Here is a 22,215-nt window from a genome sequence, read left to right as displayed (position 1 = left end):
GTGTACCTGATCCTTTTTCCCCATCCTCGTTTTGTTTGTTTTTTGTGGTGTCACCACTTTTTAGAACAAATCTGTTGTACGTAGGCAGAGGCGGCTCCCGTATGAGCTCTCCAGTGTGGTCTGTTTACGAGGGAGAGTGGGGCGCCCTCTGCGATGATGCCGACAACATCCCACCAGAGCTTACCTTGAAAGGATGTGGACTGCGCCAGAAGTGTCTCCTGCAACGTGGGGCCCAAGGTGCTGTGTACCTGGGTGAAGACGCCGACGGAAACGTGTTTGCGGTAAAACGAATTTTTACTCAACGCAGTGAGTGTGGTATTCGAGGCATTTCGGAGGGATCACTTCGGGAGGCCACGCTACTTACCCACATTGCTGAAAAGTCAAAGACACTCGATCATGAGCCCCCCTTTGGAGTCATCCGTTTAAAAGGAATTGTGGAGGCTCCATTTCAAGAATTGTGCCTTATTTTGGAAAGGTGCACATTGGATTTATCATGGATGCTTTTTCACAAGAGAAAACGAGCGCATAATGCGGCCGATTCTGCTTCACAGCCTCTCACTCGATGCCCTATTCTCGCCAAGATGCACGTCATTCAATACCTTATGCGAGGGATTATTGGCATTCTTCGGTTTCTCCATGAAGAGTGTCACATCATTCACCGAGACGTGAAGCTAGGTAACCTACTTGTGGGAGAGGATGGACGTGTGCGTCTTGCTGACTTTGGTAGCGCACGTTTAATGCATGAGGTGGCAGAGAAAATGTCTGATGTGAAATCTGCAGAATACACGCCTACATCTCTTCGGACGACCGTGATTTACCGGGCTCCTGAGTGTCTACTGGGTGAGCGATGCTACACGGCGGCAGTGGATGTATGGGCAGCCGGAGTCGTTTTTGCGGAATTACTTTTGCAACGACATCTCCTTTGCGGCAGCAGCGAACTAGAGATGCTCTCCGAGATCTGGAAGCTTCTCGGTACTCCATCCGATAATTTATCCACAAGCACAGGAGAACAGTCAGTTACATATGGCGTGCGTCTAGACTCTACCATAGCGCTGAAGTTTCCCGAAGAAATTGTTTCCTCAGAGGGCCTGGATCTTCTTAAGCGCATGCTTGAGCTGGATCCGAAGAAACGCATCACTGCTGCAGAGGCCCTTCGCCACCCTTTTCTAAGCGGCCCCGCTGTTGAATTGCACCAGGCGGAGGCCCGACTGCTGTGGCAGAAGAAGGTGGAGGCGTGTATACAGGAGGCGGCGGTACAGTCTGGTGATTTGGGACTATATCCCTTTTCTATGGGAGATGACGAGTCCGATGAGGGGACTGACGAGAAAGAGAACGATGATAAGTATGGAGACTATGGTGATTCTAGTCATCTCTGCATGCTTTGATGGCTTTTTGTGTGTAGTTTCCAATGGCACAGACGTGGGCGAGACATGGAAGGAATTCGGATGCGAAAACAACAACAAATACAGGTGAGGGCAGCACTTCAGCTAAAAATAATTTTATTATACGTCGAAGGTTCGTTAAGCGTCTCTTCACGTCTGTTTGCCTTTCTCTCTGAGTGTTGTTTTCAACTCTTCTCGGTCACCTTTTATTCCCTTTGCTTTTTTTTTTTTTTTTCTTGTGTCTTGTATCAAGTGGTAGCTTTTGTTGTTTTTCTGCTATGTGAGTGAGTGTGTGTGTGTGTCGTCTATTATCATTTTCATCTATTTACTCTTCTTTTTCTGTCGTCGCTACGGCCTCGCTTGCGGGGGGGTTCAAGGTGGCAGAAGATAAAGACTACGTGAGGCGCTGTGGCATCACTATGTATTACCGCACGCTTGGAGTGAAGCGTCGAGCAACGCAGGAAGAAATCCGTAGGGCGTTTCGATCTGCGGCTGTGCAGGTGCACCCCGATAAACCTGGTGGGTCAGTCGAGCTCTTTCAGACACTCCAAACGGCGTACGAGGTGCTGAGCAATGAGAAGAAGCGTGCTCTCTACGACGCGGAATTAGCGAAGCAGCGTAATAAACTGCGTGGGTTTAAGCGTCCCCCCTGCGCTTGATAATATCCGCTTCCCAGTGCACTATAAATTGGCGGACGATGAGTACTACACATTTGAAACTTCCCCAGGCTGTTTGAAGTGCACCTTTAGGCACGGCGATATTATCAGCTACAACAACAAGTTGGGCTGCTTTATCGGTCTCGCAGGAGACGACTATCTTTACTGGCGCCCGGATGACCAAGCACATGCATCCAAGTTGTGTCAGATGGGAAGCTTTGGGGTTGATGGTGTAAAAGTTGTGGTGCGTGCCAATTTTAAGTCTTCACATGGTGGATTCCCACCTTCATCCTTGCCATCTCGGGCCGTTGGTTCTGCCGCTGCAGGAACTCCTGGGGCGGCGATGAATAAGGGGCGACCGGGCCGGCTTTCAAAAGCGGAGCAGCTGCGACTAAATATTATGCGGAGGGGGCGGGAGCAGCATTACCGGGGATGTATGGCGGCGCTTGTTGAGAGCGAGAAGGAGAATCGCGCGCGCCTGCTGGAGAAAATTGAGGCCGACTTGGAGAACGAACGGCAGAGTTTTAGAGATTGGCTGGCAGCCGGTGACCTCGTAATGAGGGAGGAGGAGCCGGCATGGATCACACATGCAAACCAACATACGTCTGGCAAACAGAACTGAGTGCAACGCAAGGGAGCCGGATTTTGCAACGCGGGTGCGGTAGGGATATGAGTGGAGGGAGGGAGGGAGGAACAAGAAAGAAACGAAAAAAACAAAAGGCAAGCGCGAATCCTGTTAAGGCTGCGTGAGCGTCGTAAGAGAATACGCTTGGCATTGGGCACGTCAAACGCCTCCCACCACCCTCCTCTTCTTCTCCCATTTGGAGATATTATTTTGCTGTTATTATTATTGGTTGAAAGGGATAGAGAGAGAGAGAGAGATGCAAATGTGAAATATAAAATATTTCACAGCATACCTTATATGAGTAGGAGTTGTGGAGTGCAGCATTGAAGGCGCACCGGATGAGAACACCACCCGCCCCCTCCTCCTTCCCTTCAGGCGCCAACTTACCATGCTTCGCCATACATATATAAACATCTAACTATGTTTTCATGGAAGTATGTCCTCAATGTAGATACGTCAAAATTATTTATCTAAAAAATAATAATCTTAGTGTCAGTGGCAAAGAGTCCTGGCACGTTGAAATTGCAATTGATTTCCTTTTTGTTTTGTAATGCTTTCTTGTTGGCTGGGTTTTCGTTGATATTCCTTATGATTTTTATGACGCCATACGTCGTATGTGTGGGCGAAAACACAGACGAGGGAAATGAAAAAGAGGAGGATGCGTGGTGGAGTGAAACAAAAGGCTAGGACAGATGAAGGAGAAGTGAACTGTTGTTTCCCTTCGGTTATATTTTTGTTGTCTGTTTTTTTTTTGTTTATGTGTGACAGGCTGAACTGCATCGCCGGAATTTATCACATTTATTTTTTATTTCTTACCACTTGCCGTTTTTCCTATGAGTTCCCATTCTCACATCCGCATCTCTTTTTCTTTCTCTATTTATTTCCTGCTGTTTGTGCTTGATAATGTGCGTGTAGTTGACTCAGAGGGTAGAGACGAGCACAGACTTCAACTGTTGTTTGCCCCGCTTCAGTCTGTCTGGCAATGTCCCTCGACAAACCCCTCTTTTTCTTCGAGACGAACAGTGGCCCTAGTGCGCGGCGTGGCCAGGGCGGGGATCATCACCCCCAGCCACAGAGGCAGCAGGCCCGGAGTGGTTTGTTTCACCTCCCGCATGGTTCACTGCGCACACCCATATTCATGCCTGTGGCGACGCAGGCCGCACTAAAGGGTGTGACAGTGGAGCAGTTGGAGGAACTTGATGTGGAGATTATCCTCGGGAACACGTATCACTTGGGGCTGCGACCCGGGGAGGACATTTTTAACAACATCACACGGCTAAAAAACGCTCAAGAGAATGCTGCAAAAGACAGTGAGGCACAGGAAATAGAGTCCTCGCGGATCCGAAACAATATGGATGGGATTCATTTTCTACAAGGATGGCGACGGAATATTCTTACGGACAGTGGGGGTTTTCAAATGGTAAGTCTGCTGCGACTTGCTAAAATTACTGAGGAGGGTGTGCGTTTTCAGTCAACTCACGGTGGCAACGGTGGAGGCGTACGAGTGGGTGATAACGCTCATAGCACCATCCATAGCAGTGGTGCTGCCTATGCTGGAGATGAGGACGCAGACTATACGCTGCTACTGCGGCCAGAGGACAGCATTCGCATTCAAAATGCCATTGGGGGTGATATTATGATGCAACTGGATGATGTTGTGCACGTTCTCACGACTGGACCTCGTATGGAGGAGGCCTCTAGACGTACTGTACGTTGGCTAGATCGTTGTCTTTCTGCCAACATGAATCCAGATAAGCAGGGCATATTTGGCATTGTTCAAGGTGGCCTCGATCCAACACTGCGGGCAGAGTGTCTTGCTGAGATGGTCAAGAGAACAGCCTGTAAGGGGTACGCTATTGGTGGCTTAAGTGGTGGGGAGGCAAAGGATGATTTCTGGCGAATCGTTGCCCAGTGTTGCAAGGGGCTTCCAGACGACAAACCACGCTACTGTATGGGTGTGGGGTATCCAGAGGACATTATGGTGTGTATCGCACTTGGAGTGGACATGTTTGACTGTGTGTATGCTTGCCGTACGGCCCGCTTTGGTTCGGCATTGACATCTACGGGAAAGATTCAAATTACAAAGAAGGCATTTGCTAACGACATGGGGCCCCTGGATCCTGCCTGTAACTGTAAGACATGCAAAACTTTTTCCCGTGCGTACCTGCACCTTGTTGCGACTAAGGAGGCACTCGGATCCACTCTTCTTTCCTACCACAATGTGGCCTACCTCATCAACCTCACCCGCGGCACGAGGGCGGCTATCGAGGGTGGTAGTTTCACAGAATATGTGCAGAACTTCTTCGTGGCGTATTACCCCAAACGGGACTACCCAAAGTGGGTAATGGAAGCGCTGTATTCTGTCGGCATTGAGCTTCTCTAACACTGCGGCATTTGCCTGGATAGGAGAAAAACACATGCACAAAAACTGACGAAAAGAATAATATATATATATATACTTTAGAAAAGTCCAGGAGGAGAAAAAGAAAAACAAATAAACGGCACAATGAGAGAATTCAAATATACCTACTTTTAAGGTATATATATATATAAATTCCGTTGCATGCACGTGCTTTTTTCCAATGACAAGTGACTTCTGTATTAAATATTACAAGCTGAACTCCCAAACTTTCTCTTTTTTTTTCTTTTATTGGTAAGGCAAAAAAAAAAGGGAATAAGGTCCAGGAGAACAATGACAGAGGTTGTACAGGTGTCGCTGCAATGCTACATGGGGCGGTTCTGCCTGCCAGTAGACCCACAACTGAGTATTCGCGAGACATTGCGACTCTTTCGTCAGAATATTCTGGAGTTGGGTCAGGTGGATATGGACGCCTACGCGGTGAACTGCAACGGGAAGCTGCTCCTGGACGAAGCGAGCACACTAAAGGATGCCCAGGTTGGGGAGGACGCCGTCATGATACTTGTGAAGAAGAGCGATTGCCCCGCAGCAAACACCGGCAAGGATGAGGAGGAAGAGTGAAACTGAGCTGAGATGTGTGTGTGTGTGTGTGTGCCGTTGGGTTATTGTGTCGTTGTGGGCTTTCGGTGTGGGTGCCCTCCACAGTTACAGATGTAATCAGAGTGTGTGGATTTCCGCATGGATGAGGCAATAAATGAAAATAGGTAGATTGTGTCCAAACGCAATAGCTTGCTGCGCGTGGCACCGTTTGGTGTTTACTTGTCTTATGTGGGGCGTTGACTCTTTTTTTTTTTGCTTTATTGTCCTTTTTTGCGTTGCTCTGCTTATCGCTGTGTCGTGTTTCCACACGAAGTGCATAAGGGGCTGAGCACGATCGGGTCGTTGTCCCCTGTTGCGTGGCCCACCGAGTGAAAAGGAACTGGTTCGCTGAGGTGGAGGAGAGTGGTCAGTGTTGGTGTAGCACACACTAACCCCAGAGCGAGCTGCACTGCTAGAGTGTAGGGAAGCGATATACTTTTTGTTTTTGTCTTGGAAGCAAAAAAAAAAAAAAAAGGTAGGAGAAAGACAAAAAAAAGACGAAACAAAAAAGGAAGGAAGGAAACAAGACTCAGACTGCATGTATCATTCACAAGGTGCAGCCTCGGGCGGCGGCGGCGGCGGCGGCGACGGGGGAGGAGCTCTCACTGCCGCCGCGACCTACAGCCGATTTCCAAAGATTTCAACGTTTGAGGTCAGCCCGCAGGAAATATTTTTTCGTGACTTTGAGCCCCACAAGACGTACGAATCGCCGCTGCATCTCAAAAACACGACAAAACAGACGCAGTTTGTCCAAGTTGGGCAGCCACAAAGCCGGGTTCTGGCGCTGAAGCCTCCGCGGCATAATGTCACCTCCATGAAGGTTGCGCCTGGTCTCTCTGTTACCTACAAAGTACTCTTTACACCCGAGGAGAACCGTAACTACTCTTGTGACCTTGTCGTCACAACAGGGAGGGAAGAATTTACTGTCGCTGTGCATGCCATTGTGAGCCGAGGCAAACTCACGTTGCCGGAGTCTTTGACAGTGGCACCGTGTCCTGTGAAAAGTACTGGCACAACTAGTCTTTTTCTCCGAAACACGGGAAAGCTGGAGTGCCAGTGGCGTGCAGAGACGTCTTCGCCATTCACTGTAACCCCATCTTCTGGCTTGTTGGCTCCAGATGGGGGTGTTTTTCCCGTAAGTGTGGAATTTGCGCCAATGAAGCTTCAACGATATGAATCGGTCATTCGCTTCCTCCTTGGCCCGGAGGAAGATATGGTGCAAAAGCTTCCAGTCATTGGAACGGCGGTAGAGGTGGATGTGGTGTTAGAGCAAACCACATTGGAGTTTCCATGTACCTTTGTGACACTGGAGAACCAGGCTTTAGTGCGTGTGCGGAATGACAGTGGTTACACCGTTAACTTTTCATGGAAATCTGATCGCAGCAACTCCGAAGAACGAAGAGCCTTGGAGCGAAATTTGTTGGAGCAGACTGAGGCTGTCACGTATTCCGTCCTGACAAGCTCACCAAATGAGGCGACTCGAAAACGTCTTAGGGAGGAACGTGTCAAAGCTCTTACAAAAGGAGGACGTGTGTTTGACGATGACGTATTCACTCTTGAACCAACTAGTGGTACCATCTACGCAAAGGGCAGCAAGGAGTTTGTTGTCACATTTAACCCACAACTCGCCATGGAATACCTTGCCACTGCATATCTTGACATTGGTGGCAGGCGACTGCGACTCCCTCTTCAGGTAAGAGGAACAGGTCTCGGTCCTCAGTGCGAACTCGAGTACACCCGTCTTGATATTGGCAATATCTTTGTTGGCGCCTTACATGAGTATCAAGTAGCTATTATGAACAAGGGATGTGTGGAGGCACGTTATGCCGTTCTCCCACAAGATACGCTCATGGGGCGAAAGTTTGTGTTTCATCCCGCTGAAGGCGTATTGGCGCCTGGGACAGAAGGGGATCTTTTTATTCAGCTTCAGTCAGACCTTGTGGGTCTTATTTCTGAGACCTTCCATATTCACATACATGGATCCCTTGAAGACCTGACACTGCGCATTCGAGGAAGTGTCACAGGACCGGCGCTTCAGTTTGACATGGATGAATTAGACTTTGGAAATGTTTCATACAACTGGTTGCACTCCCGTGTTATAAAAATGTTAAACATTGGGCAAATTCCGATTGACTTCCGCCTCCGCATTCCAGAGTCAAGTCCGTTGCACAAGGTCATTACGGTATCTCCCTCGGAGGGCATCATTCCACCAAAACAGGAGCAGGAAATCCACGTGAGCCTTGTCTCCAACATTGTAGGGAACTGTGAGACGGTGTTATTGGTGAATGTGGAGGGAGTTGGCGATGGGGTGGATTCAATTCCCATCAAAGCGGCTTGTCTTGTGCCAACACTTCAGCTTTCCACGGAAAAATTGCACTACGGTACATGTTTTGTTGGCCACGAGTATATCATGAATCTGGAGGTTGTCAACAAGACGGCTCTGCTTGGGAAATATGAGGTGATTTTGCTGAATGAAGAAGGAGTTCGAGCGGCAAATGCCCTTGTTGTCATTGACTCTCCAGAGAAGTCACAAACCGCCAAGGTGATCGAGCCTCGTAGTCGGTCTCAGGTGCCAGTCAAACTCACACCATTGGCTGTTGGTGGTTTACACATGACTTTGTACGTCCGCGTACTGGGCTCGGATGAACCGCCGCTGCCTGTTTTATTGACGGCAACAGCACGTGGCCCAACAGTAACGGTGGAGCCCATGTCCCTTACGTTCGGTACATTGATGTTGCTGGAACATTCAGAGCGGAAATTTGTGTTAAATAATACGAGCCCTATTCCTGCCTTTTTTTCCATAAAGTTTATGCAGAATGCTAGACACACTACCCAATCTGTCTTTCGCGTTGATCAATCACGGGGGGAGATAGCCCCCCACAGCAGTACAACCGTTAAGGTAACGGCATGTCTTAACGATGCGCGGTTGTTTTCGGAGAAGATTCAAGTCATTGTGAAATATGCTGAAGACGATGCGCAGATTATCTCTGTGACGGCACATGGTAAAGGCTACGCTTTGGTTCCCACTGTGCCTATTAATAAAATTGATTTTGGTGACGTTTTTACCGAGACACTGGCAGAGAAAGAGATTTGCTTACGTAATGATGGGCAGCGTGCCATTGAGGTATTGTGGAGTGGCGGTCGCGGCAATCGTGTCATAGTGGGTGGTCCGCCTATCGTGTACCGTATTGTTCCAGAGACCGCCGTGATCGGCGCCGGAGCCTGCTTCACATTTACGGTTCAAGGCCTGGCAGATGCAGCTGGGGTCGTCACGGAGGAGTTTCAACTGAAGGATAAAAGAGAGTTTAAACCGATTCTCACCACATGTGTCACTGGGAACTTTGTTCTGCCTGCAATTGCCTATAGCACAAAGCGGGTGGTCTTTGACTACGTTTACGGTGCCGAGGGTGAGATCGGAAACGCGGTCATGATGAGGACATTTACGATGACGAATACAACAACACAATCGCTGGACATGACACTCAAATGCGTAGAGGCATCTGGTGGGGGCCATTCTCCCTTCACTTTGGTCAGTCCTACATCCTTTACGCTAATGAGTGGGGAAACGCATATTGTGGCTGTCAATTGTGATGCACTCTACCGCCAAGACTGCGTCGCTCACACGACAAAGGGTCGCATTTTGGTTGCATTCACCAATCATCCCTTTACGGAGTTTGTTAGCCTGGTTGGGAATATTGCATTTCCAACCATTAGCATTGAACCGGAGGATCGACAAGTAAATTTTGGTTCTATTCTCGCAGATACTGAGGGACGCTCAAAACTTACTCTTACAAACCTGTCATCGTTAGTGGCGGCCGAATTTGCGTGGAGTATAGAGTACCATAATGAGTCTTTATCAAGTCGAGCTGAGACAATGCAAAAACGTTTTGACCTTGTCCCTTTTAGAGGGGTTATTCCTCCGGGAGGAAAACGCGTTGTTGATGCCGTCTTTTACGGCACCCGAGGTCGACATGAGGCCACAGCAACATGCATGTTGAAAGGGGGGCCGAGTTACGATGTGAGTTTAATTGGTTGGAGTGACGCCGCCGTGCGCTTTGACTCCACAAGTCTTGATTTTGGGGTGATGCATTTCTCGGAGAGGGCCAAAAAGACAATCTCCATCTCCAGTATTGCTCATGTTGCCATTCCCTTTACGGTGGACACCGCTATGCTTAAACAGCCTGGGTGTATGGTGGTGAAGCCGTTGAGTGGTATAGTGTCCAATAAAGTTGTGTTGACGGTGTCGTTTTGCCCGATGATTCCAGAAGAGGTTGTAGAGACATTCTCCGTACAGGTTGGTCATCTTGACCCACAACTCATCACAGTGCGAGGCATGGGTCAGGCATACACTGTCACGGTGGCTTCCACTGACAAAAATGCGCTGTTGACCCGGATAGAGGATCCACAATACACACGTTGTCTAGAAGAACTAAAGGACAAGAAGTGGGTGCCGTACCTTGAGAGGTCTGGTTACCCGCAAACATTGCCGGGTGTGGTGCCTCTTGTGGTGGAGGCTGAGCGGCTGGCGTACTGTCGTAATCTTATGCTCGCAGCGATGATCCCAGATAGCTCAACGAGCACACCAACACTCTTTCCCACCGTCACGCACGCGAAGAACATTGACACTGAGGTTTTAAGGAGAGAGAAAACGACTGTGCTCGCGCGATACGCGATAGACTTTGGACATATGACACGACTGGAGATACGCAGCGTTAAGTTGTCTCTGATCAATACGTCTATTTACCATGTGGGTATTGTTTTTGACAAGCAGGTGATGGAGCTGGGGGTGCTGAATATGGAGCCGCGAAAGATACCTACATTGCCCCCGTTTTCAGCAACGGATGTGACGCTGTCACTGGCCCCTAGCGACACTGAAAAGGTTGCAAATGGTGCAAACCGTTTTGAATTTTTTCTTGATATAAATAAAGGTTCACGTATTATTATTGAGGTGTTTTGTTTTGTTGCGGCACCCGCCTTAACACCATGTGAAACCGTCCTAGACTTTGGTGATGTGCTTCTTGGACGAATTAAGAAAACTCCACTACACTTCCACAACGCTGAGGTTATCTCATGTACGTGGCGAATGACATTGATTGAATCCAAGCGGAAGCCGGCTACAGACTCAGATGCTGATGCTGCCGCTGCTGTTTGTAATCCTTCGCTTGTTGCCTCCAGACAGCAGTTCAGGGTCAATAAGGAACGTGGAACTCTTCCTCCTCAGTCTTGCATGAGTATCATGGTGAGTTTTATGTCTTTTGTTCGCGGTCCTGCGAAGGCCAAACTGCGGTTGCGCTATGCCTCAAACTCAGAGGATCACTATGTGTTATTTAAAGCCAATGTTGTGGGTGTGAATGTGGAGATTTCTCCGTCCCCGCTGGTCTTTCCACCGATGTTTCCGTGTCAAACCATGAAAAACAGTTTCACCATCATTAACAACGAGGACAGACCTGTGGAGGTGTTCAGCATGAACTTTGATGAGAGGCATCGTGTGTGTATTGGTGTTTTACAACGTGCCTTGGAAATGCAAAAGACGACGTTGGGAGAAGAATGTGAACTTCATCTACCTATTCGGGAAGCCGGCGAATTTCTGCCACAACCTCTCTTGGAGCTTGTCTTTACGGATATACAACGGGAGGATTTGGTGCTTGAATACAAGGATGCGGAGGGATTAGAGAGTGATACTGTACGTGAAGGGATTTCTACAAGTCGTCTCCCTTCAAGAAGGGCGCGGCACTCGCAGCTGCGTATAGATGCGCCAGCGTCGTCATCACGCCACTCGGACATCTTTCTGGGCGAGACATCTGAGGCCCAACCCTTGGTCAAAGGCGAGAGACAACTTGTGATTGTCACAGGCCCACCGTTTTCGGGAAAGACAACACAAGTACGGCAGTTGATGCAGACATCAGACGTGCTGCAGATAGACTTGGATGCCATGGTGCGTGCGGAAGCTGAATTTGATACAGCGGAGGGGGAGCTAATTCGCACCATCCTCTCTGAGCGGGAAGAAAACCGTGCAGCATGGGTTAGTGGAAGTGCCGTTAACGATTATACTCCACTTCCTGCAGAGAAGATTATGGGCTCTAATGAAGTAAAAATACTCTATGCGCTTTTGATACGTCATCTTTCTACCGTAAAGTCTGCTGTGCTTGTGGTGATAGATGATGTTAAATCGATTCTTACCGTTGATCGGGAGGCTGTATTGCTTGCCATTGAAAATGCAGCTTCTACCGTAGGACGTACATTGAAGATTGTTTCTCTCGGCGTGAGTGAGGCAGAAGCAGGACTTCGGCGTGGTCTTGAGGTGCAGCAGAAATGTCGTGAGACTCTAGAAGCGGCTGTGACAGTGCCCCTTACGGAGGAGGAGTATGAACAGTTAGGCGTGGAGGAGCGTGATGCGTACGATCGTCGTTTGTTGTACTTTAATGCGTGTAAACGGGCCCTTGCTGATGCCTCCAACGAGGTCTCCCGCTACACTGCGGAGCTGGAGAAAAACCCACAGCCAACAGTGCAAGAGGAGGTGGATGCACAAATAGCGGCGAGGGAGGAAAAGGAAATACTCGCGCGATCAACTTCAAAAGGTAAAAAAATTGTACCGCAGCCGCGTCCCAGGCAGCAATGGGCCCAACTCTCTGAACTTGACCAATACAAGGAACTTTACGAACTACTGCGCCGCACAGAAGGTGATGGTGCGCATATTGTGCTCAACGGAGAGGAAAACGAAAAACACGTAAACGCAGCCATCGTGAAGCATATTTTCTCATCTAATTGTACTTCAACTCCAGTAAAACCCATCTCAGTGCCATGCGATGAAGCAGAAGCTCAAGAAGCAAATATGAGTTTTTTTCCGGATGAAAGGCGTAGTGGTGTTTGGGAGCTAATTACGGAGAAAACGATAGGGCAGAAAAATATCCGATTTGACGAATTTCGCTTCTTTACTACTGTTCAACGAGAAGTAGCAGTAAAGAAAGCGGCGAAGGGGGCTCCTGTGCAGACGATGTTGGTAATGGAAGAAGCCACGCGATGGGTGGTGCCGCCCAAGTCATCGGTAGAAGTTACTGTTGTTTTTTGTAGTGATACTTTGGGCAAGCTGAACGTTTCCTTCACGTTTGGTGTGACAGGCACAAGTCAGGAAATTAAGTTGGATGTCGTTGCATGCACTGCATATCCGGAGATTTGCCGAGATGACAAAAAAATATTTCCTGTCACCAGGTCACGTCTTGTTGCTGGCAAGCAATTAAGTCGTGTATTTGTGACATCAAAGAGGACGTATGACTTTGGTCCGCTTATTGTTCCAGGAGGAACGACCGGTACGCAATTGTTAACTGCAAGGAAAAGTGGGCGATCGAGTGAACTAGGGAGCATTTTAACCAAGAGTGGCACTTTAACTAGTAAGGAAAATGGCGCACTGGACACAATGACCTTTACAAATACTAGCATCTTCCCCGCAGAGGTTTCACTACTATTTGGAAAAGAAAAGGATAACACATTCTCAGTGACGCCAAATAAGTTTACTTTGTCTGTGGGAGAATCGGCAAAGGTGGTGCTGCGCGCTGTCCCTGAAACTATTGGAGAAGCATCATCAACCCTCGTTGTTACAGTGCGAGACAATCCCACACCCTGGTTTGTAAATGTGTCATGCATAGGCACGCGACCAGCAGTAACCCTGGATGGAAAGAAGGAGTTGCTGGTGCAATATGGACGTTGTCTAATAAGGCGTCAGGATAAGAAAGCCATTACCATTGCCAATGACAGTTTGATGCCCATTCGCTGGCGCCTTTCAGGGGTTGAGAAGGCTCCAGTGGAGTTTGAACTAAGCTCCACTAGTGGCCTTCTTGATGTGAATGGCATTTACCCGTTGGAGGTTTTCTTTAAACCCACTCGCCCTGGTGTTCACAATGTGGCACTCAAGGTAGAGGTGACCGACGCTGAAGAAACGTTGTTTGAGTCACTTCCTTTATCAATTAAGGCGGAGGCTCATGATGTTGTGGTGGAGTGGACGCGTCATGTTGATTTTAAACTTATGCATGTGGGTGAAACAAGGAAGGGGACAATCCTCATCCTCAACAAAAGCACATATGAGGTGGGTTACCTTCTACGTTTACCCAAACCACTACAGGGTCTAATCACACTTAATCCGAGTGAGGGGATACTGCGTGGGTTGGTGGGTTTCAAGGACGCATCACTGGCAACTGTGGAGGTGACGATTTGCTTTGACAAGGAAGGCGAGATCCCGGCATCACTTGGTGTGATTGAGGCTTCCTTCTTTGGCCCCGTCACAAATGAACTGCTTTTCCCTGTGCAAAGTATTTCTGTGAGCGGGGAAGCATGGTACAATCGGTTTACAATTAAACCCTCTTGTATAGACTTTGGATCATGCGTTGCCAATCAGAGTAAGCAGTGCTCTTTTGAACTACGCAACACCGGTCGGTTTTCACTCAATTTTAGACTTTTTAACTACAAAAATGGTTCTGCGTCATTACAGCAGGAGGATGAGGAAGGCAGCGGCAAAAAGCACCGAAAGTCTGCAAAATCAGATGCCGTATTTCAATTGGGTGCCTTTACGGTCTCTCCAACTACAGGCAGTGTTGCTGTTGGGGAGAGCTTTTTGTTTCAGGTGAGCATCGTACAAGGAACGGCGTCATGTCATAAGGAGACGCTTGGCATATACATAGACCACTGTGACTCAGAGACAGAGGCAAAAGGAATCCCATTTGAGCTTGTTGCCTCCACAACAACGCCTGGTATAGTGGCTGACCTCTCATCTCTGCTGGATGTCGAAACGATCTTTGAAGAGCAACATGTGGTGACAACTTACTCTCAACGCAACAAAACATTGCGTGCTTACTCAAGGGAGACTCGTACCTTTCACTTTGGCTCCATTCTAGTTGGAAGTCGGGCGGAGGAGCGTTTTCGCATTGCCAATTCCAGTCCACTCACATGTACCGTGAAACTACAACTTCTGCCACCAAACCCACGCGAGGGGAAAGAAAAGGAGAAGGAGAAGAAGGAAGCGGAGCCCGTAACTTACCTGGATGGATTTCAGTTGTTGATTGATGGAGAGCCAGAGAAATCGAATAAGCTTCAGCTGCCATCGTTTGAGAGTCGCTTTGTCACGGTCAGCTTTAGTCCTCCCGCATTACAGTGTTTTGGGGCCCGGTTTGAAGCTGTGGTAATTGGTGGAACTGATCCAAAGACGAGTGTCTTAGTGTTTGACCTTGCCGGGGAGGGTGTTCTTCCGACGGTGGAGTACATCCTTCCGCCGCGGCTTCAGATACCATTTAACATCAGTCTACCAGCGCCGGTGAAAAAAGGCGGCAGGGGGAAAGCAAAAGAATCAAGGAAATTGACGATGCAACAGATGCTGAACGTTGCGGCAGAGAATCTTCTCGCCGACACCATTCAGTTACCATTGACACTGGTTGGAAAAATGACGTCAAGAACATTTACTGTGCGTAATACAGGGGATATGGACGCCCACATTCGTCTGTCGACTCCAGATGTGTTCCCGAATGACATGGATGTCACGAATTTGAGAAACGATTTATTTCTTCCAGTGGGTGCTGCTGAATCATTTGTACTGTCTTTCACACCCACATCGATAGAAAAACATCGGGTGCGGTTGCGTGTCTCTGTGACAGAAAATCCATACGAAGACCGAGAGTTTTGGGTTGTGGCTGAAAGCTACTTCAACGTTATCAGTTTTGAAAACATTGATCCTGGAAGCGAGGACCAACTCACGCTGGGCCATTGTTATGTCTCACATCCTGTGGAGCGTGTGGTGGTGCTCTGTAATAACAGTCCACATGCGATTCGCTTTAACTGGAGTTGCCCCTCTTCCATTCTTCAATGCAGTCCACATGTGGGCCACATTTCACCAGGTTCATCAAAGCAGTTAACGTTGCGGCTTTACACGGACGTGGTATCGAGTGAGACAATTTCCTGCGTCTTTGGAGTGACGTCTATTGAAGTTATGGGAGGAGAGGATTGGGACAATGCGCAGACAAAACCTAGATGGGTTGTCGTTTCCTCCGAGGAGGCAGAGTCTGGGGAAGTCTCTATCTCCTCGGAGAATGAGTCTCGTAAGAATGTTCGTAGAGTTTTTGAAACTGTTCCAGAGCCCTTGTACAATGCTACCAATGATCTCGTGTTGGAAAAGTTCTTTTACGTCAGCTACGCCTGTGATTTTGCCGCTTACAAAGTTACGCTACCTATGAGTGGGGATGTGGAAGTTTTTGACACTCTTACATTCCCTTTAACAAAAATTTTTCAGAGACGAATTGCTGTACTTCGAGTACAAAACACGGGATTAAATGTGTTACCCTTTAATTTTGAGGTAAATGACCCTCTGCAACGTTTGGGTAGTGCGTCGGATACCGCTGGTGTATTCACTGTGGAACCCGCCTCAGGCAAGGTTGAGCCTCGCACGTATCAGGATGTGCGTGTGACATTTGCACCGAAGACTATTGAAGATGCTTCTCAGGTGCTTATTGGTTCCTTTCCTCATAGTGCGCAGCCCAAATTTCATGTTTCGCTTCAAGGGACTGCTGAGTGTCCGTTGGTCCACTTCAACGTACCTCCATGTGATTACTTGGCCTTCCGTATTGATGGTGAGGCGGGACCGGAGTTGAACCCTGATATCATTCCCATCATGTTTTACTCCTGTGGGCTGCAGAGTAAGTGCACTGTCAGCTTTAAAGTCATTAACCCCAGCACAACAACGTATCGCTTTGAGTGGGTGAACGATCCTACGTTGCAGCGAATCTCGCCGTTTCGGTGCCTAACACCCTCTGGTTCTATTTCAGCTGGAAAACAGTACGAAATGACGTTTGATTACACCTCCAGTTCCATCGGCATTCGTGAGGCAAAATGGACTTTTTTTATTTCAGGTCATATGTCTGTCCCATTTTTGCTGGTGGGTAAAACTGAGGAGCCCAATGTGTTTCTGCGTGTGACTCGGGTGAACTTTGGTGGTGTGACAGTGGGGAACAAGAATGAACGTATTATTGAGCTCGAGAATCGTGAAGATATTTCCTTTACGTTTTCATTTGACCGCTCGGTGCTTGGCAGCGACAAGTGCCCTGTGGGTGTGAGACCGTTGGGTGGAACCATTCCGCCGCGGTCAGCCATCCCTCTTACGGTATCGTTTACTCCAAAGGATGAAACCTCGGTGGACATGAGGTTGATTTGCCGAGTAAAGCGGATGAGTGACCCGCTGACAATAAATGTTAAGGGCGAAGGTCTTTGTATTCATTCCGTGCTGACAATCGAGGAAGAAGACGCAGATGATACGGCAGAGCCTGTTATCGTGCTACCTTCGCAGATCTTTTATTTTAACTTGGGTCGTGTGCATGTTGAGACTGTGGTTAAAAAGCGTTTTGTTCTTACAAATGATGGTCAGTGTCCCATGGACTACATCATGGTGGTACCAGAGCACCGCTTCATTCGAGTTGATCCTCTCTTTGGCACAGTGGCTCCGAAGCAGCGAGCTGTGATTATGCTGGTGTATTCTCCGACAGAAGAGGAGACGGTGCGCAACTTTAAAATTCAATGCAAGGTTGAGAAGACGATTGTGTACAACATCCGATTGGGAGTCATCAGTTATGTGCCGAAGGTGCAATTTGGATTTATGAAGCATGATTTTGGTCCCTGTTTCATCACCGAGTTCTCCTCAGATTCCACTGTGACAAAGGCGCTCTCGATGATGAATATGGAAACCAAGGAGAGTGTGGCACTAGACTGTATTCTTTCTCAGGGGAACATTTTTGATTTGGACGGCAACTCCTTTGTGCTTTCTCCAGGTGAGGTGCGCCATCTCAACATTAGTTTTATTCCGTTTGAGGTGGGAGAGTTCACGAGCGAACTCCGAATTACTCTCAACGGTAGTTACTCTTTCTTCATCTTACTTAGAGGGGAGGGCGTTATTCCACGTATTGAGGTTCCTGTTCGTTTCTTAAAGTTGGGTGTCGCCCGCATTGGGGAAAGACGCGTGGCTGAGATGCGATTAGATTGTCGAAGTCGCGCCGTAACGCCTGTCTCCCTGGTCGGCTGCGTGGATGCAGATCTGCAACAAAAGGGCGTCTCGATTAGTCCCGCTGAACTCTTTCTCATGCGACCCCGTGAGATTCGGACGATTACGGTTTCATTTAAACCGACTGCCCGTATCCCGGAGTTTCAGCGGGAGCTGCGCATGATTGTCTGTGGACGTGAGATGCCACTTGCCATCATATCGGCCTCTTGCGAAGACGCGGAGGTTTACTTGGACATTAAAAATATACTCTTTGATGATGTTGTGGTGGGTGCCACTGCGTCTCGCCGCATTGTCATTATGAACAGTGGTGACCTTACCCAACGCTTCAAGTGGGATTTGTTGCTTTTGCCTCAGGGTGAAATGCGGGTCATCCCGTCCGCCGGTTCAGTGCATGCCCACGCGGAACAGGTGTGTGAGTTTGTGTATACCCCAAAGAAGCCAGGGAACGTCTTTCGACGCGCTGTGTCTGTAGAATTTGATGACGCTCCGGCCTTGTCTGTTAACGTGGAGGCACACGCGGTGGAACGACCCAAAGTGGAATCTGTGTTGTCATTTGAGTGCTGTGCACAAGCCACCACAACAAAGAAGGTGTCTGTAAACAATCCCACGGATACCGTGTGGACGGTTAAACCCATTATTGAAGGCCGGTTGTGGACGGCACCAAGGTCGTTGCAAATAGGCCCAAGGAGTAGTGCCCTGTTGTCTGTGACGTATGCACCACTGTTTGTTACCAAGGAGAAGGATATCGCCACCCTTTTCATCCCACTTCCCAACGGATCTGCCCAACACATTCAATTGGAGGGTGTGGCGTTACATCCGGTGGAGGAAGCCAGTGTCACAGAAAAGACAATAGAAGCGAATACCCCACATCGTGAGTCCTTTGAGATACATAACGGCACAGCTCAGCCTCTACGCTTTCACGTCAGTGTCCAGTGGAGCCCAGAACCGGAGAAGGGCATGGTAACTGTCAAGGCACCAGTGAGTATTGATGTGCCCGCAAAAAATATCAAATCGTGCCCCATTATATTTTCTTCACTAAAGGAGGGTAATCTCCGCGGGACTGCGCAATTTCGCTGCATTGAGCGTGAGGATTATACCCAGGTGTTTGATGTTGCGCTGCGTGTTGTACCAAAGACGGTGTCTTCAATATCACAACTTGTGGCAACCGTACGCAACGCTGCCACTTACCTTATGTCCATTAGAAATCCCTTAGAGAAGAATGTTACTGTTAGTACGCGCGTGGAGAATGGCAACGATGCTATTTTTGTTGATTCCTCCATCACGATTCCACGTGAAAGTACTGCGGATATTCCTATCCGGTTCTTCCCTCTCTTACATAAGGAGTATCCACCGGCGACTGTGACCGCGACAAGCGCGGAGCTTGGCACCATATCCTGTAAACTTCAGCTTCGCTCAAATCCACCTGGGCCAGAGGAGGTTACACGAGTCACATGCCCTCTCGGACAGACGGTTGTGTTTCCACTTCGATTCAAGCATTACTATAAAAGCAACTGCGACTTTGTCGTCCGCATAGGGTCCAAGGTGAGTCCCTTCTCAAAGGCTGGGAGCGCTAGCAATGTCAAAGCGCCCGGAACAACCCGGCCGGAGGGGCAAGAGGTGATGGTGGAGATTCAGTATGAGCCTACGACGGTTGGTGAGACAAAGGAATTCATTGAGGTTTTTTCGCCTCAAGCTGGTCTTTATATATTTCCTGTTCTGGCGTCGTGTTTGCCACCGCAGCGCCAAGGGCCATACCTTATGCGGCCGGGACAGACAACATCCATTCCGTTCCGTAACGTTTTTGCGGAACCCATCACAGTCACGCTATTGACAGACTCATCCAGTTTTGTGGTGTCCAAGAATACAGAGAACGTGGCGGCAAAGAAAACAATTAACATTCAGGTGATGCACAGAGCAGAGGAGGGTGGTCAGGGCCCGCAGACGGGCAAACTTACCGTCTCTGGCGTGTATAATGGAGAGACGTTTCAGTGGGTGTACTACTTAAAGTTGGCTGTGTCGGGCGCGATATCCACCCCTTCAGTATCACCCGTCAGAAAGGGGGAGTAGTGCCTCACTTCTTTGATCAGGTGCCAGTGAGCTCTAGAGAGGAGAGTCAGTGGCGTTGTCTGGAAGAAGACGAGGGAAATGAATTGATGCATTGGGGTTGAATCAAATAATAAGGGCATTGCGGCATGTATGTATATAGCAAATATTCAGTACTCCACTGTTTTCAAGATGTATACTCAAATATGTATATATATATATAGAGAGAGAGAGAGAAAGAAAGAAAGAAAGAGGGAGAGAGAGAGAGAATGTGCAAAAAAAAAAAACGATGGATGGAGCGGGATGAAGAGAGGAGACAAATAAAACGAGGGCCACGTTTATTTGTGTTGTTGTTGTTTTTTTTTTTTTTTCATGCACGATTGGTTCTCTCTGTCTTGTTGTGTGATAAGTGTATGCCTGTTTGTCATTCACTGCCTCATTTGTTTTCTCAAGTTCACTTCCCTCTTTGCTCCGTGCCGGCATGTGCGCTCTGCAGTGAAGAGTTTGGACTATCCTCAGTTTTTTTTTTTTAAGGCTGACTGTTGCCTTTATGCACTTTGCTCTCTCCTTTTTGGCACAAACACGCACATAGAGCAATATAGGGGGCGGGGGCGCAGGTCTCCGGCAATAAGGGAAGGACGGCAAACAACTACGCAAGGTGGGATAAAGAAGAAAAGGAGGAACAACATGTTAGGCGGGGTGTTAGAGAAAATCCGACTTTTTGAGGCTGACATTGAGCACCACATTGACAACATTGTGCAGCAGAAGCTCCTCGTAGAGATCAGCAACAAACGTCACCAGATCCTTCGTGATCACTTTATTACGCAGGAGGCGGAGGCGGTTCGTCCCATTGCCGACAAATTGCTTGACTTGTATCTTGACCAGGACGATATTGTCGCCGTGCAGGAGGCCCCATCCGAAGGCGAGGATGTGTTGAGTGCCGCCCTCAAGGAGTTTGAGGCACAGATTGCTGATATTCGTGAGTATCACCGTACTTTTCGGGACCTGCCGCCGGTTAAGACGGACTTGGACCACCCCGATGCAGCGGCAATGGATCAATTGTTCTCTGTGGGAGAACGCTACGGCAGTTGCCTCGACTTGGAACCACACTACCACCGCTACAGCAACTTTATGCTAACCACAAGCAAACGGGCTCAAGACGAGGCCAACGCTATTGGGATTGCGTGGGAGGGACGTGTGGAGTATTTTGCGTTTATTCCTGCCATACCAAACATTATTCTAAACGGTATTGATGCACATCGTAAGGTGTATGGATTTTCAAAGTACAAGGAGTTTGTTGATGAGCTTTTAGCGTACTTAATCAACTTTTATGGTCGCGTCAAGGTGATGGAGAAGGATGTTTTACTTTTGTCTCTTGCTAGGTGTGACACGGACGCGGAGGAATATTGGTCAAAGCTAATAGAGTATAAGAAGGAGGTTGTGAGGAGTGTTGGCGGGAACAGTGTTGTGAGCTTCACAGATAAGACTGCCTCGTCATTGATTATACCACCTTCGCTCCGTAAATATACAAAAACGTTTGCACTCTGGCCCATTACACACCTGGAGGTCATGATCGCGGAGGGAAAAGACGCCGCTCCCTCCTTGGCGGACGTCAAGGCGGTGATTCATACTGAAGGAAAAATTGCCAGGTTGCTGCAGACACTCCTCTTTGATACCCTGCAGGAGACAGAGAAGGTGCTTCTGCGTGACTTCAGCAAGACAGCGGAGGAGTTGGAGTGGGAACGCAAGCATCAGCAGGAGGAATTTCTGCAGTCCCTGGAAGAAGCAAGAATGAAGAGCGCCACAACGGTGGAGGGTAGTGTTGCACATGCCGCCCAGTATGATGTTATGACTACATTAAATCCAACCGGCGAGTCGAATCAGGCAAATGAAACTGCCGCCGCTGTGGATGAAAATGGCGGGCAGTTACTGGATCGAGATGGAAAACCCGTCGCTCAGTGGCTTATACACCTACAGCAACTCCACAAGAAGTTTTACTGTGAGGTTTGTGGGGGTACTGTGTACGTTGGACCAAAAGCTTTCAAGGAACATTTTGGCGCAGAACGTCATGCTGAGGGTCTCCGCCGGCTAGGGGTGACGGTGCATTTAAAGGAGTACGCGGGAATTTCATCCATTCGGAAGGTTATTGAGATGCGGGATAAGGTGCTAAGCAACACCTCAGGACTCCGAAAGCGTCTTCACGAGGAGCAGGAGGGAGAGGAGATGCAGGATGCGCAGGGAAATGTCATTACAGCAGGGGCGTATAAACGGTTCCAAATATCCCGGAAGGGCATTTGAGTTAAGAACCAAAGAAGGACATTTGTTCTGGTCAGTAGGGGGTTTCTGTGAGTGAGCCCTTGAAAAAGAATGAAGATGGCACACAAGAAGTCTATAAATATCTTCTTAACGGTGAATTTGTTCCGTTTTTTTGTGTGTTTTTTTTTCTTTTCTTTTCGTAGCTTTTTCCGGATGTTGTGTGTTGT

General features: G+C 48.5%; 5 protein-coding genes across 5 annotated transcripts, besides 10 other annotated features; all 5 read left to right on the top strand.

Annotated features, from left to right (window-relative positions):
* Positions 1 to 2: part of a sequence feature (A-rich) that runs on past the window's edge.
* Positions 3 to 101: 99 nt separating this feature from the next.
* Positions 102 to 1,385, top strand: TraAM80_00420 (protein kinase; the record flags this gene model as incomplete). Its single annotated transcript, XM_029377499.1, has 1 exon — positions 102 to 1,385. The coding sequence occupies one exon, from the start codon at positions 102 to 104 to the stop codon at positions 1,383 to 1,385; it is 1,284 nt and encodes a 427-aa protein (XP_029242662.1).
* Positions 1,386 to 1,601: 216 nt separating this feature from the next.
* Positions 1,602 to 1,620: a microsatellite.
* Positions 1,621 to 1,661: 41 nt separating this feature from the next.
* Positions 1,662 to 1,684: a microsatellite.
* Positions 1,685 to 2,246: 562 nt separating this feature from the next.
* Positions 2,247 to 2,660, top strand: TraAM80_00419 (DNA-J protein; the record flags this gene model as incomplete). Its single annotated transcript, XM_029377498.1, has 1 exon — positions 2,247 to 2,660. The coding sequence occupies one exon, from the start codon at positions 2,247 to 2,249 to the stop codon at positions 2,658 to 2,660; it is 414 nt and encodes a 137-aa protein (XP_029242661.1).
* Positions 2,661 to 2,894: 234 nt separating this feature from the next.
* Positions 2,895 to 2,920: a microsatellite.
* Positions 2,921 to 3,645: 725 nt separating this feature from the next.
* On the top strand, positions 3,646 to 5,046 carry TraAM80_00418 (putative queuine tRNA-ribosyltransferase; the record flags this gene model as incomplete). Its single annotated transcript, XM_029377497.1, has 1 exon — positions 3,646 to 5,046. One exon carries the CDS (start codon positions 3,646 to 3,648, stop codon positions 5,044 to 5,046), a length of 1,401 nt encoding a protein of 466 aa, XP_029242660.1.
* A 610-nt stretch (positions 5,047 to 5,656) lies between these two features.
* Positions 5,657 to 5,717: a microsatellite.
* A 402-nt stretch (positions 5,718 to 6,119) lies between these two features.
* Positions 6,120 to 6,187: a microsatellite.
* A 12-nt stretch (positions 6,188 to 6,199) lies between these two features.
* On the top strand, positions 6,200 to 19,756 carry TraAM80_00417 (hydin-like protein; the record flags this gene model as incomplete). Its single annotated transcript, XM_029377496.1, has 1 exon — positions 6,200 to 19,756. The coding sequence occupies one exon, from the start codon at positions 6,200 to 6,202 to the stop codon at positions 19,754 to 19,756; it is 13,557 nt and encodes a 4,518-aa protein (XP_029242659.1).
* A 180-nt stretch (positions 19,757 to 19,936) lies between these two features.
* Positions 19,937 to 19,955: a microsatellite.
* Positions 19,955 to 20,001: a microsatellite.
* Positions 20,002 to 20,069: 68 nt separating this feature from the next.
* Positions 20,070 to 20,103: a sequence feature (A-rich).
* Positions 20,104 to 20,419: 316 nt separating this feature from the next.
* TraAM80_00416 (putative splicing factor 3a) lies at positions 20,420 to 22,030 on the top strand (the record flags this gene model as incomplete). Its single annotated transcript, XM_029377495.1, has 1 exon — positions 20,420 to 22,030. The coding sequence occupies one exon, from the start codon at positions 20,420 to 20,422 to the stop codon at positions 22,028 to 22,030; it is 1,611 nt and encodes a 536-aa protein (XP_029242658.1).
* Positions 22,031 to 22,155: 125 nt separating this feature from the next.
* Positions 22,156 to 22,196: a sequence feature (A-rich).
* Positions 22,197 to 22,215: the final 19 nt, after the last annotated feature.

The sequence above is a fragment of the Trypanosoma rangeli genome, assembly GCF_003719475.1.
Source record: "Trypanosoma rangeli strain AM80 chromosome Unknown Tra_15.4_contig_00007, whole genome shotgun sequence".
In the NCBI taxonomy this organism is placed as follows: domain Eukaryota; phylum Euglenozoa; class Kinetoplastea; order Trypanosomatida; family Trypanosomatidae; genus Trypanosoma; species Trypanosoma rangeli.
The sequence above is the reverse complement of the archived record's forward strand: the minus strand, read 5'-3'. Positions and strand labels throughout refer to the sequence as shown.